The sequence below is a fragment of the Betta splendens genome, chromosome 6, assembly GCF_900634795.4.
Source record: "Betta splendens chromosome 6, fBetSpl5.4, whole genome shotgun sequence".
NCBI classification, from domain to species: domain Eukaryota; kingdom Metazoa; phylum Chordata; class Actinopteri; order Anabantiformes; family Osphronemidae; genus Betta; species Betta splendens.
In genome coordinates this window covers 9,593,849-9,605,437 of record NC_040886.2, presented here as the reverse complement: position 1 = coordinate 9,605,437, position 11,589 = coordinate 9,593,849, and the positions used below count along the sequence as shown (strand labels likewise).

The 11,589-nt window shown below is 48.8% G+C and overlaps 2 protein-coding genes across 2 annotated transcripts; both read left to right on the top strand.

Annotated features, from left to right (window-relative positions):
• The first annotated feature begins 2,711 nt into the window (after window positions 1–2,711).
• Window positions 2,712–7,958, top strand: LOC114857961 (mucin-2-like). The gene is made up of 2 exons (XM_029154925.3): window positions 2,712–6,235; window positions 6,831–7,958. The coding sequence occupies exons 1-2, from the start codon at window positions 2,812–2,814 to the stop codon at window positions 7,538–7,540; spliced, it is 4,134 nt and encodes a 1,377-aa protein (XP_029010758.3). The 5' UTR covers window positions 2,712–2,811; the 3' UTR covers window positions 7,541–7,958.
• Window positions 7,959–8,680: 722 nt separating this feature from the next.
• fam185a (family with sequence similarity 185 member A) lies at window positions 8,681–11,510 on the top strand. The gene is made up of 8 exons (XM_029154944.3): window positions 8,681–9,215; window positions 9,286–9,395; window positions 9,492–9,584; window positions 9,725–9,863; window positions 10,525–10,566; window positions 10,650–10,745; window positions 10,859–10,993; window positions 11,069–11,510. Exons 1-8 carry the CDS (start codon window positions 8,819–8,821, stop codon window positions 11,179–11,181), a joined length of 1,125 nt encoding a protein of 374 aa, XP_029010777.1. The 5' UTR covers window positions 8,681–8,818; the 3' UTR covers window positions 11,182–11,510.
• The last annotated feature ends 79 nt before the right edge of the window (window positions 11,511–11,589 follow it).

Genomic DNA, 11,589 nt, shown 5'->3' with positions numbered 1-11,589 from the left:
TCCTTAGAAATGAATAAGACAAGGAAAAAGGTCAACAGACCGGGATTCTTATTATTCACTCAGTCATACGTTGTGTGTCCATATCTGTTCCATCCTCCAGCTATGCATGGTTTCTATTAATCACAGATGGGCAATATACAGAATGCAGCACAAATGTGTTCAGTATGAGAGGCTTTAATTGAGTGCATTTGTGGTAAATGGCTTTATTGAACATTTACTACAAAACCTACTTTTAAAAATGTGAAGTCTTTTTTGTGTTTATTCATTCATACGAAATAAAGTTTTGACTTTCAGCAAAGTTCACTCCCACCAGGCAGAAAGTGACAGCAACTGCTTTTCACAGTAGGTCTGCTTTTTATATCCTTCATCAAGACACGGATTCTTAAATTTTAATTTAAGACATGTCTTAATAAAGTCCAGGCGCCTGAAAAAGAAACAAATTGACTCGCCATTTTTTGGTGAAATTCAGCCCAGATGTACAGGCTTCATTTTTAAGAATCACTATCAGTCAATTGACCAAAAGCTTCCTCACACATGGTAGAGGAATGTATCTGTTACTGCAGAATTCAGAAACTGGCAAAGGATCATTCATGTGAATGTGAATATGTGATAAAAAAAAGCAAAACATGATAATATTAAACTGATCCACTGGATCCAAGTGTTGACCTTGTTTATTTGTTCTCAGCACGCAAACAGTCAGCACAAATATTTAGTCCAGGTAGGTTTATGCCTGCAGGCAGGCAGACAGAGTGTGGTATGAGAAGAGGCTGGTGATGCACCGTGACAGTCACTGGGTTCACTCCAGTTCACGCAGAAATGGGACACTTATGCACATAACAGACATAATAATGACAACGGCTCCGCTGCCCAGAGTGGATGGCGACGAAGTAGTCTGCTAGAAAGCAGGCGGCGGAGCCGGACCGATGGTCAGATGTTTGTTCCAGTCTATGTTGAAAAAGACTCCACAGTGTTTACACGACGGGGGAGAGAGAGCGGGCCGAGCTCGCTCAATGGGGGAATGCATCAAGAGGGCACCGTGAGGAGAAAAAGCGGCCGGCCTTAAATGGGTAAAGGAGAGGAGCTTTGTTCTGCAGCCGAGGGGAACTTCATCGATGACCCATCGTTAGGCTCAATCAGCTCCACTGTCTAATCAGCACCATTGAAACCTGTGCGTGGCGTTGGTTCGCTGTCGCCGAGCAGCGGCGCTGGAAGATTTACGCTTGGCTTCGCTATAAAAGATCGCGGCCCAACGGCAATTAATCAGCGCAGCCTAGCGCTCAGACAGTCTCTTGAGAGCGTAAACATTTCTGTAGCGCCATTTCCCAGTGTAAGTGTTGGTGAAATGACTGAGAAAGGCAAAGGATTCTTCTTTCTGCCTTTTATCCTGCCAACTGCTGTCAGACATAAGCTCATAACCACATTAGCAAAGATGGAGGAGGAAGGACCAATTAGAAACGTGAATCCGCAGAGTCGGGAGTTAAATACATCAGTGCTGCATTCAGTATGCGCACTTAAAACATTTAAAGTTCTTAATGCTGATTTTTCCAGCTGTAGCTATGAACTTAAAGACCATGTTCCTCATTTCTGACTTGATGCTTCCTGCAGTCTTCTCGACAAACGGTTTGCTTTGTCATGGAAACGAGGACGACTGCGAGATCTCTCCAGCTTTATGCCATCAGTGTCAGAGAACAAAAACAATGCACGGGGGTCAGGTTGCCTCAAAGTCTAAAAATAAGAGCATTCAAGAAGCCGTAGCGATAGGCACGGCCTGCTATCACTCATATCTTATATCCTGTGGCGGGACTGACATTTACACGCGAGGTCTGAAAAACTGAAGCCTCATTATCTTAACTCCCTGCCAAGCAGATGCCTCATTTACTTCATGTGACTGCTTTTTCTCCAGCGCTCTTCCTCCTGACTATATGTAGGAAGGGGGACTTTGCTAGAGTCTATACACAGACAGATGGGATTTTCCATCCAGTGACCGGGGTCAGTGATTCTGGACACTTAACCGGGATTAGTGCTGTCTGTATGAAGTCAATATCGAGTGAGAAATTTCTCTCCTCTGGCTTTGCATTTGCATCAGGCAACATTCTTGGATAAATCTGACATTCCTGATTTTCATTACACCAGACGTTAAACTAAACCACACACACCTTACTGTAAAATGAATTATGTCCTTACAAATCTGAGTAACAAACGTGTGGCTTCAGCCCAGAAGCTAATATTTTCATTTGAATGCACATTTTGATGTGTCGCATCTGTCACTCACATGTTTGCGGACCCACTCACAGGAAGCCCGGCCGTCGCCTGCCAAAACAACTGTGACACACATGCATATTCGAGGCCATGATATGCTTATCATTACAGCATGAACAGAGAATGCATTTCAAATGGTCTTCATTAAGTGATGTCAATGCAATAGGGATCAATTGGAATCAAATAACGGGATTAAATTCATGCCTTCAAACGCTCTCATGTCTGATTTAGAGCTGTCTCAGTGCCATTAACACTGCTTTTATTATAAAGGCGACCTTTCGTATGTTATGATCGCTATCGCTCATAGACGCTATCTACGCAGGAGAGCATCCTCGTAATCGTCCTTCCACCTTTTTTTTCCACCTGTTTTCCCTCTTAAAGTGTCTCGCTCCTGCGTTCTCTCCCTCAGACTCATTCCATCAGTTCCCCCTCCCTCCCCTTCGCCCTCCCACCTCACCTCCTCTTCTCTCTGTCACCGCGCTCCACAGACCGAGGTGGGTCTTTTTTACGCCCTCTGTCTCGTCTTCTTTCGTTCTCGACTCCCGGGACGCAATGAGGTTAACAGCACTTTGGCTTCGCGGGACCCTGCTGGCTCTCACCAGCCTTTCTTGGACAGCGACAGACTCCGGTGCGGGAGACACGCTGGGGGATGAGACGCTCGGGCCCTGCGCTGCAACGCTGAGACGCCAGGAAACATGCAGAGAGGCCCGGGATGAGCAGCCGTGCCCCTACCTGTTCAGTCTGCCGCCGCTGACCGTGCATTTACCGAAGCAGCTGAGGGAGCTGGAGGAGATCATGAAGGATCTGCAAACGCTGAAGGACAGCGTGGATGAGCTGAGGAAGATGTGTGCCGACTGTACAGTAAGCCAAAGTGGGAGAGAGTGTGGAGGACAGCGTGAGAAACTGAATGAGGACACAGTTAGACATGAGGACGGGAACAAGTGGATGGATGAGAGGGATCCTGGGGAACGAGACAACTGTGAAACAGACAGGGCTAAAGGGGAAAGGACTGTGGAAAGGGACGGCGGAAACAGAATAATTCTCGACGAGGAAGAGAGGAAGCAACGGGGCTCCGAAAAGCAGGGCGACAAAAGCGCCATGAGAGAAAGTGAGAAAGAAGATCTGTTAAAAGAGAAGACAGGAAAAGATGTAAGAAATCAGACAGAGGGGGCAAAGGCACCGGACAAACCAAGGCAGGGAAAGGTACCGACATCTGGTGGAAAAGACAGAACAGTAGAGATGCCAAGAGAAAACAATAACAGGGACGAAGAGGAAGACAGCAATAAAGAACCAAATGCGAAGATGGGTTCAAAAGGAGAACCAGAGGATAAGTTGGACGATAGACGAGGAAAAAAGACGACCATTAACGTGAAAAATACAAATAAAACACCAGAAGGTAACTATGACGTCAGGCAAGAAGAAACAGAGAAAGTCCCTAAGTCCCTAAGAAAAGAAAACAGGGGCCATGATGGGATAAAGATGTCTGAGGAGCATGATGCCCATACAAATAAGGAGCAAAAACAGCACAGTGGAGAGAACAAAGGCGAGAGCCGTATTAAAGCGGAGCTAAATAATGAGAAACCAAAACAGAGTGAAAACACTGGAAGCACTAAAGAGGAGAGGACTATAAAAGAGGGGGAAGCAGAGGAGGTGGACAGCGGGATCAAAAGAGAGGGAGAGAAAAGGGTCCAGGGAGAGCAGAGAGACGCTGATGGAGTCTCAGCATCCAGCGAAGCGACGCCGAGAGCAGACTTTGTTTCCATCAGCCCGGCTCCTCGCTCGGCCATTGGATCAGGGGCGAGTTACGACTCCTTGGACCCGAGCGGAGCTACGGCCGCTACGTCATCCCTTCCACCTCCGCACTCGCCCAGTCCCGCCTCACATTCGATCGCCGATGCCAATCGGCAGACGATAACAGCTGCTTATGAACCACCAACCCGAAGCACCGGAGCAGCTGGCGCCGATGAAAGGCCCGAGCGTCCACCGACGGCAGACGCAGTAAACACGCTGGATGAACCCAGTGACGCTATTAAGGGTCCTGTTAACCCAGCTCCGACCAAAACTACTTCCAGTCGCTTCATCGGTTCATACACAACGGCAGCTCCAGCAGTGATGGGCCGCAGCTCAAACACTAAGGTGGGACTGAAACCTCTACCAGGCCGAGCACCGACGCCTGATAAAAGGCACAAACCTGCAGTTAAGACTAAAACAGACCAAGGGCCGAAAAATACGCAAACTCACCAGAAACCTGATGGAGCTCGAGTGCCTGACACAAAACCCGTGCAAAAGCAGAAGCCTTCTCACCAGCAACCCACAACAGGCCTGAAGCCCAAGCCAAAACCTGGCAAGGACCCTAAAACGATCTACATTTCAAAACCCGATCAAAGACCTTTGCTGGATAATTCAACTACTGATCGAAATCTGACAAAGACTCCGATACGTAAACCGGGCCAAGCCGGTACATTCAATAAAAACAGGTTTCCTGACGCAAAGCCAGACTCTGATCTGAAGCCCGTCCCTCCGGTCCGAAGCCTGACGCCTTCAGTAAATGTAGCAGCCACGCCTGAGAAAGATCCTTCAACTGACCGACAGCCTGAATCTGATCAAATCGCATTCACTAATCACAGCTCCACACCTGGCAAAAAGCTGCATCACCCTCCTGAGACCAACAAGCCGGACCAGAACCAAACACCTGGGAGAAAAGCATTAGGCGATGAAAAAAGCCAACCTGATCATAGAGATGAACAGAAGCAAAGTCTCCCGAATGTTGGAGAGTCTGAATCTGAAAGAAGAGAGACAACACAGCTCACAACAGAGTCTGAGCCAAACCAGAATGAGAAACCTTCATCGGTGCCTGAGTCCAAACCAACATCTCTACCTGGACAGAAGCTGAGACCTGCACTTACTATCACATCTCCCGATCAAACGCCTCCAACCGGCCAGAAGATTCCTATGAATAATCAGAAGCCAAAACCTGGCCGGACGCCTACATTCAACCAAAAACATCCAGGACCTGTGACGAATCAAAGGCCGAAACCCAAACCTGGCAACCCACCGCAAACCGATCCCGGGATTAAAACACCTCCATCTGATCGTAGCCCAAAAACTGTGCCTGGTGAAGTCCCTGAAGCTGAATCCAGCAAACCAGTCAGACCAAGGCCTCCCCCCAGACCCAGACCTCCAACCACACCTGACCTAAAGCCAGGAGCAACACGCCTTCAAAGACCAAAACCAGCGGTGCGACCAAAGCCCAGTCCAAAAACCAAAGGAGAGAGTCCCAGCAGCGTGACCGCTCCAAACATCCACCGCACCGCTCACACTGACCCCTCACATACATCTGGACAACACACCGACGGTGTGACTCATTACTCGCAGAACCCAGAGCTCACCCGCAGGGTGACCAGAACCACCACTGTGGCTCCGAAGGACTTCATCACCGAGGACACCAGAGCCCCCGCCGGCTCCCACCCTGCAGCCGAGAGCCTCCCAGTGAGCCCAAACAGCAGAACTCCATCCGATACGAGGCCGCCGGCAGCTGCTCAACCACCGCCCATGCCAGCGACAACAAGCCCAGAACACGTCGTCTCTGGCACAAGCCCAAGGTCCACAAAGCGAAATCTGTCTCCTAACGCCGACTCCAGCTCACAACCCACGATTCCTCACAACGCGGAGGCCTCGCCAGAACCAGACGACGCGCTGTCACCCGTCCTTCTTCCCAGCTCCCACACGACCCCCACAGTGAACCCTGACCTGGCGTCGGCCACCTCCGGGCGGAGCGGCCCCAGGCTCCCGGACGCCGAGGCCTCCACTCCCAGCGCACGTGAGCTACGAGTGAAAATCAACCAGGTGGCTGCCTTGCTCAACGGCAGCCTGAGTCAGTATGAGAGGCCGCTGGACCGGGGGCCTAAAAAGCCCCTGGAGGACGAGCGGGGAGGCAGGAGGCCTGACGGTGGACCACCACTCACATCGCCTCAAGGCAGGTGTTTTTATGTCACATTTTCACAAGTAGCCATGTTTTATTGTTGTGCATTTGGATAAACAGCAAAAAAATCATTTTGACCTGTCTGAGCAAAACCATTTACCAAGTTTTACATAAATATATTTAGAGCATCTTAAAAATGTTTAACTGGTTTAGAAAGTCTAATTAGTTTAACCTGAGTTATAAAGACTCGATGACATGAGACCACAGGGAAAGATCTGATGACACTATTCTAACAAAAACAATTATGTGGCCTGATGTTATTTTTGTACCATACATCGTGACCCTTTTGTGTCATAGAAGGAATGTGCATATGGTGCGAAATGCGTGTGTGCGGTGATCAGGGGCAAAACCGCAAGAATGCAACGTGTAACAGCTTAAAGGCAGCTTCCAGTGAAGTTATAGGAGGAAGTAAATCATTTATAGTTGCTTTGCCCTGTTGCCCGTCTCCTCATATACATCCCAGCTGCCAGGAAGAATGCCAGACACGAGCCAAAGCAGTTACTGGGTAGATTAGAACAGAACTATGTGACAATATGTTTGTAATTGTGTGAACTTTCATATTCCCCTCGCTTGCGTTTCGTTTCTGCAGCTCCAGCCTCGATGAGAGACTGCTCAGACCATCTGCTCCAGGGAGCGAGGAGGAGCGGCGTGTACCTGGTGACCCCTGACCCCAGCGGCACCAGCTTCCGCGTGCTCTGCGACATGGAGCTGGCTGGTGGGGGGTGGACTCTCGTCCAGCGCCGGCACGACGGCAGCGTGAGCTTCAACCGCACCTGGGCCGAGTACCGCTCCGGGTTCGGGGACCTGGGCGGGGGGGAGTTCTGGCTGGGCAACCACCCGATCCACCTGCTCACCCGGGACCGGGACACGGTGCTGCGCGTGGAGCTGCGGGACTTCGACGGCCTGAGCAAGTTTGCGCAGTACGAGCAGTTCAGGGTGGCGAGCGAGCGGCTGCGCTACAGGCTGACGGTGGGCGGCTACTCGGGCACCGCGGGCGACGCCCTGCGCTTCAGCAGGACGTACGATCACAACCACCGGGCGTTCACCACCCCGGACAAGGACCACGACCGCTACCCGTCCGGGAACTGCGGGGCCTACTACAGCTCCGGCTGGTGGTTCGACGCCTGCATGGCTGCGAACCTCAATGGGAGGTACTACGTGAAGAGGTACAAGGGGATCCGGGACGGGATTTTCTGGGGCACGTGGCACAACATGTCGACAGAGTACTACCCCACAAATTACAGGCAGTCTTTTAAGTCTGTCAGAATGATGATCCGACCTAAAGGCTTTGCGCCGTGAGCTCTGACTGACAGAGAGGGTGGAACTACTAACCTCAACAATAAGCTCCAAAGATGCTCATTACAACGTTTTGCAAAGTCACTTACTGGTCCCACTTTTATTCTACGTCAGTAACACAGTGCTGCCCCCTGGCGGCGGAATGATGTTCTGTTCACAGGTTAACATTACAATAAATAACGATGTAAATAGTCTTTTAACATTATAATCCTAATTGCATTGTATCTTTTTCATAACCTTTTATTACAATCGAGTGGATGTTGTTTAATCACAACACGTGTAAATAGCTGTTTTAGACTCAGACTGAGTCTGATTGTGTCAGTGACAGAAACGGACCTGTTTTGTTGCAGTACTGGAAGAAATCCGTCAAAGCTGAGTTTGTCATGTGAGGAGAAATAAAATGAATTTACATAAACAAAAACGTTGCATTTTTTTGTAAAATACGAAATACAAATTTATAATATACTGTATGACATGTAGACCTTATAAGATATGTCACTGTCATTTCCAATTTACATCATGAAGTTTATGTATTTAATTAAAACTCGCATTCCACAGGTACACAGATCTCGCGACATGTTTAAGTTAGCACTGTGATTGGATGAAATCAGAGAATGGGCGGTGCTACATTTGTACAATTCACATCCGGTTTGTAAATTTAATTGCAAAAACATAAGATTTAATCCGGAAGTAAATTATAGTGTCAACATAAAAGAATAAATATATAGGCAACATGAAAAATGTGTTTTGCAATTTTTGTCAGTTACGCAAAGTGGAAACATTTAGTTTGCAACCTTTATTGTTTCAGGTCTGTGCACGTGCACATTTAAAATTACTAAAGGTTAGAAATGAATGTTAAATTAAGGGTATAAGATTCTAGTTCAGGATTTTGAATACATAAACATTTTCAGCTACAAAAGGCAGATGCACATGTACATTTTTTTTAAATAAAACATAGCTGAATGTCCATTTTCACAGTCTTAATGTGCGTTCGTAATAAATTTGTTTGCAATATTAATGGGTTTGACTTTATACACATCCTTTAAAACAAGTAGCAACTGATGGCTGTGACTTATTCTTGCAGAAACGGAGCAATCAAGGTAGTAGACTGATCGAAATATATCGCTTTTACTTTGAAATTCTGAACGGAAGTTTAGGATCTACTGTGACTGTCTACTTTGACATAACAACAGTCTGGGTGGCTCGGTAGTTCGTGTCGTTAAATAGCGGTATCGGCCACGCTTGTGAGAGTTCCTCAGCACTGACCCGGAGTTGTCTGACATGTTCTGGAGCTCAGCCGCAGCTCAGCGGGGATGTGTTCCACTCCTACGCCGCTGCTCCCTCACAGTCAGACCCCGATGCACCGTGGACACTTCACGGACCTTCTCCATCTCCGCCTCGAGGTCTCACGCCCCCGACGAATCAAAGCCACGTCTGAAGCAGTGGGTTCTGACCGTGAGCCCGTTCGCCACGGTGCGGGCGCAGCTGGGCTGCAGCATCTCCGTCGGGCCGCTGGACCCGCACGCCTTCCCCGAGGCTGACCGAGCCTTCGTCACAGTCCACGGGGCAGACACGGAGCTGCAGGTCCATTATGACGAGCACAGGAGCGAGCTGAGCATCAGTGCCGAGAAGGTGAACAGCTGCGCGTCGATCGACGTGGCTGCGCCTGTGAAAAGCAGTGAGTGTCTCCTGGTGATGCTGAGTCGATGCCTCTGTCCTTAGATAATCCGAGCGTGTGTTTCTGTCAGGTCTCTTCATTACTACTCGGGGAAAGGGCGACGTGCGGGTGCAGAAGATGGAGAGCGACATCTGCAAGGTGCAAACAGAAAGAGGCAGCTGTTCACTGGACTCTGTGAAGGTGATGGGATGTTGTATGAACAAACCTCTGGTTAAAACGTGCCCTGCATCGGGCTGAGTCCTGTTGCTCACAGGTTCTCTCACTGCTGTATCTCAGGCTCATCGGGTGGAGGTGCAGTCCAGGTGTGGAAGTGTCACAGGTGGGGGCACAATCCACGGCAACGTGGACATCAGCACACACGGAGACGGTGTAAGTGTTTTACAGCGGTCTGCCACCAGGGGGCAGCAGCAGACTCCATACAGCACGTACTGTAGCCAAGGTTTACAGTAAGTGGTAGTGGGTTAAAGCTCATCCATCAGCTGCAGCACTGATCGCTTCTGTGGTTGCAGGCAGTGGACGTCAAGAAACTCCAGGGCACCGAGATGAATGTTTCCACAGAACGCGGCTCTCTGAGGGTCAAAGCCATCTACGCCGAGTCCACCTGCATCCGCTCCCACTCTGGAAAGGTAGAACTGGGGCACGTGCACGGTGAGCAACCCGAAGCATCCAGCGCTCGTCTACAGTAAATCCCCTAAACTACGCATCTACATTTGTTTTGAACCAAATATGCTGTGAGCGGTTTGGTGATAACAGTAAACTACTGTAACAGGGTTTCACCTGAGCTACAGCTTCTAGCAATTAAGTCAGCCGAAGCTAGTGTGGAATGGTCTGCCAGCTGGGATCAAAGTCCCCACTGTCCATTAACCCCGCGGCCCACACCTGCACCATGTTAACCCGCTTGGTGAAATACCGCCGTTGGCTTTGATCCACATATAGTTATTTAAGCTCCAATGTGGTTGCAATTTACCACAAAGTCTGTGCCCCTTTGTTCTAGTTTTGGCGTGGTTGCAACACAGGCTAGTTGTAGAGTCATTTTAGATGGAAGGACTAGCAATAAAGACAAACAGACTCATGATGGGAAGTGAGGAAAATCCGTCATCCATGTAAAATTTTAATCTCTTCCTGATGCCGGTGTCTCACCAGAAACTACATGGAACCAATTGTGTGGCTAGGTTCCTCCATACATGTTTCAGCCACGTCGAGTGGGCGACGGAGGCCCTGTCTTTGACTGTAGTCTACATACATTACACGACCTTTAATAGTTGGACGTGCACGTGCAGCAGGTCTTAACGAGCTCGTGTTTTCGAAGGTAGCGCCACAGTGACGACCGTGTGTGGGGATGCAGTTATAGGTGAGTCGCCCGGTGATTACATAACAGACTTGTTGTGTCTATCAGCAGCTGGTCAGCACCTGACACCCGCTTAACTTTGGCAGATGGCTCAAATAGTTTCCTCAAGGTTTCCTCTCAGAGGGGAGCGCTTGATGCGTACGTGGGAGACGGCGGCAGCGCCGAGCTGCACAGTCGGGAAGGTAAACACAAACACCGGACGATTAATTGGATGAACCGCAGCTTGCTTCCTGTGTTTTGCTCTATTGTAGTGTTTTTTTATGTAGTTTGTTCCTCATTTTGTTGTTGCACGTAGGAGCCGTGTGCGTGCGCGTCCCGTCCTCATTGAGAGCTGGGGTGGAGCTCTGTGGAGCATCTGTGGAAATCAACTCCAAGGTTGTTCTGTGTGGAGCAGAAAACAACACGAGCCAAGGCCAAACCACAGTTACTGGTAAGCCATTATTCTTTATTACATCACACAACACTAAATCAACACAGGACTTGATGGTTCTCCTTTTTGTTAAAGGTTTTATGAATGTGGAGTCTCCAGTGGACCAGTGGGTTAGAGCTCGGGCAGATAGAGGCTCTGTGACATTGAAGACCCAAAGCTGGTTTGAGTCACTGAAGCTGGGGAGCTGAGGTGACCGGCTGGTGCATCGTCTCCACCAGGGCTTTGGCTTAAAAGACAGAGCCAGGTATTTACTGCTGCTCTTCAGGATCAGATGGACCCTCACCTCTATTGAGGATTCAAAATGCAGCTCAGGATGTACTACTGAATTACGTGTCATCCAACTCTGTATGTGAGAGTTAAAATCACTGTATACTCAGGAAGGCAGAGTGTGTAACCACCCACCGGTGTTTTGTTATTTAGTTTTTTTCATTAGCAGCATTTGCTAAATTCACTTAAAATAATTTAAAATGATGTGATACTGTATGTAAATGCAATAAAAGCAATAAGTTTTAAAAGACTTTACTCCAGCTTCTTACTTCACCTTCATAAATAGACTGATATAGCTCATACTTTACCCAAATGACATCTCACTGTCT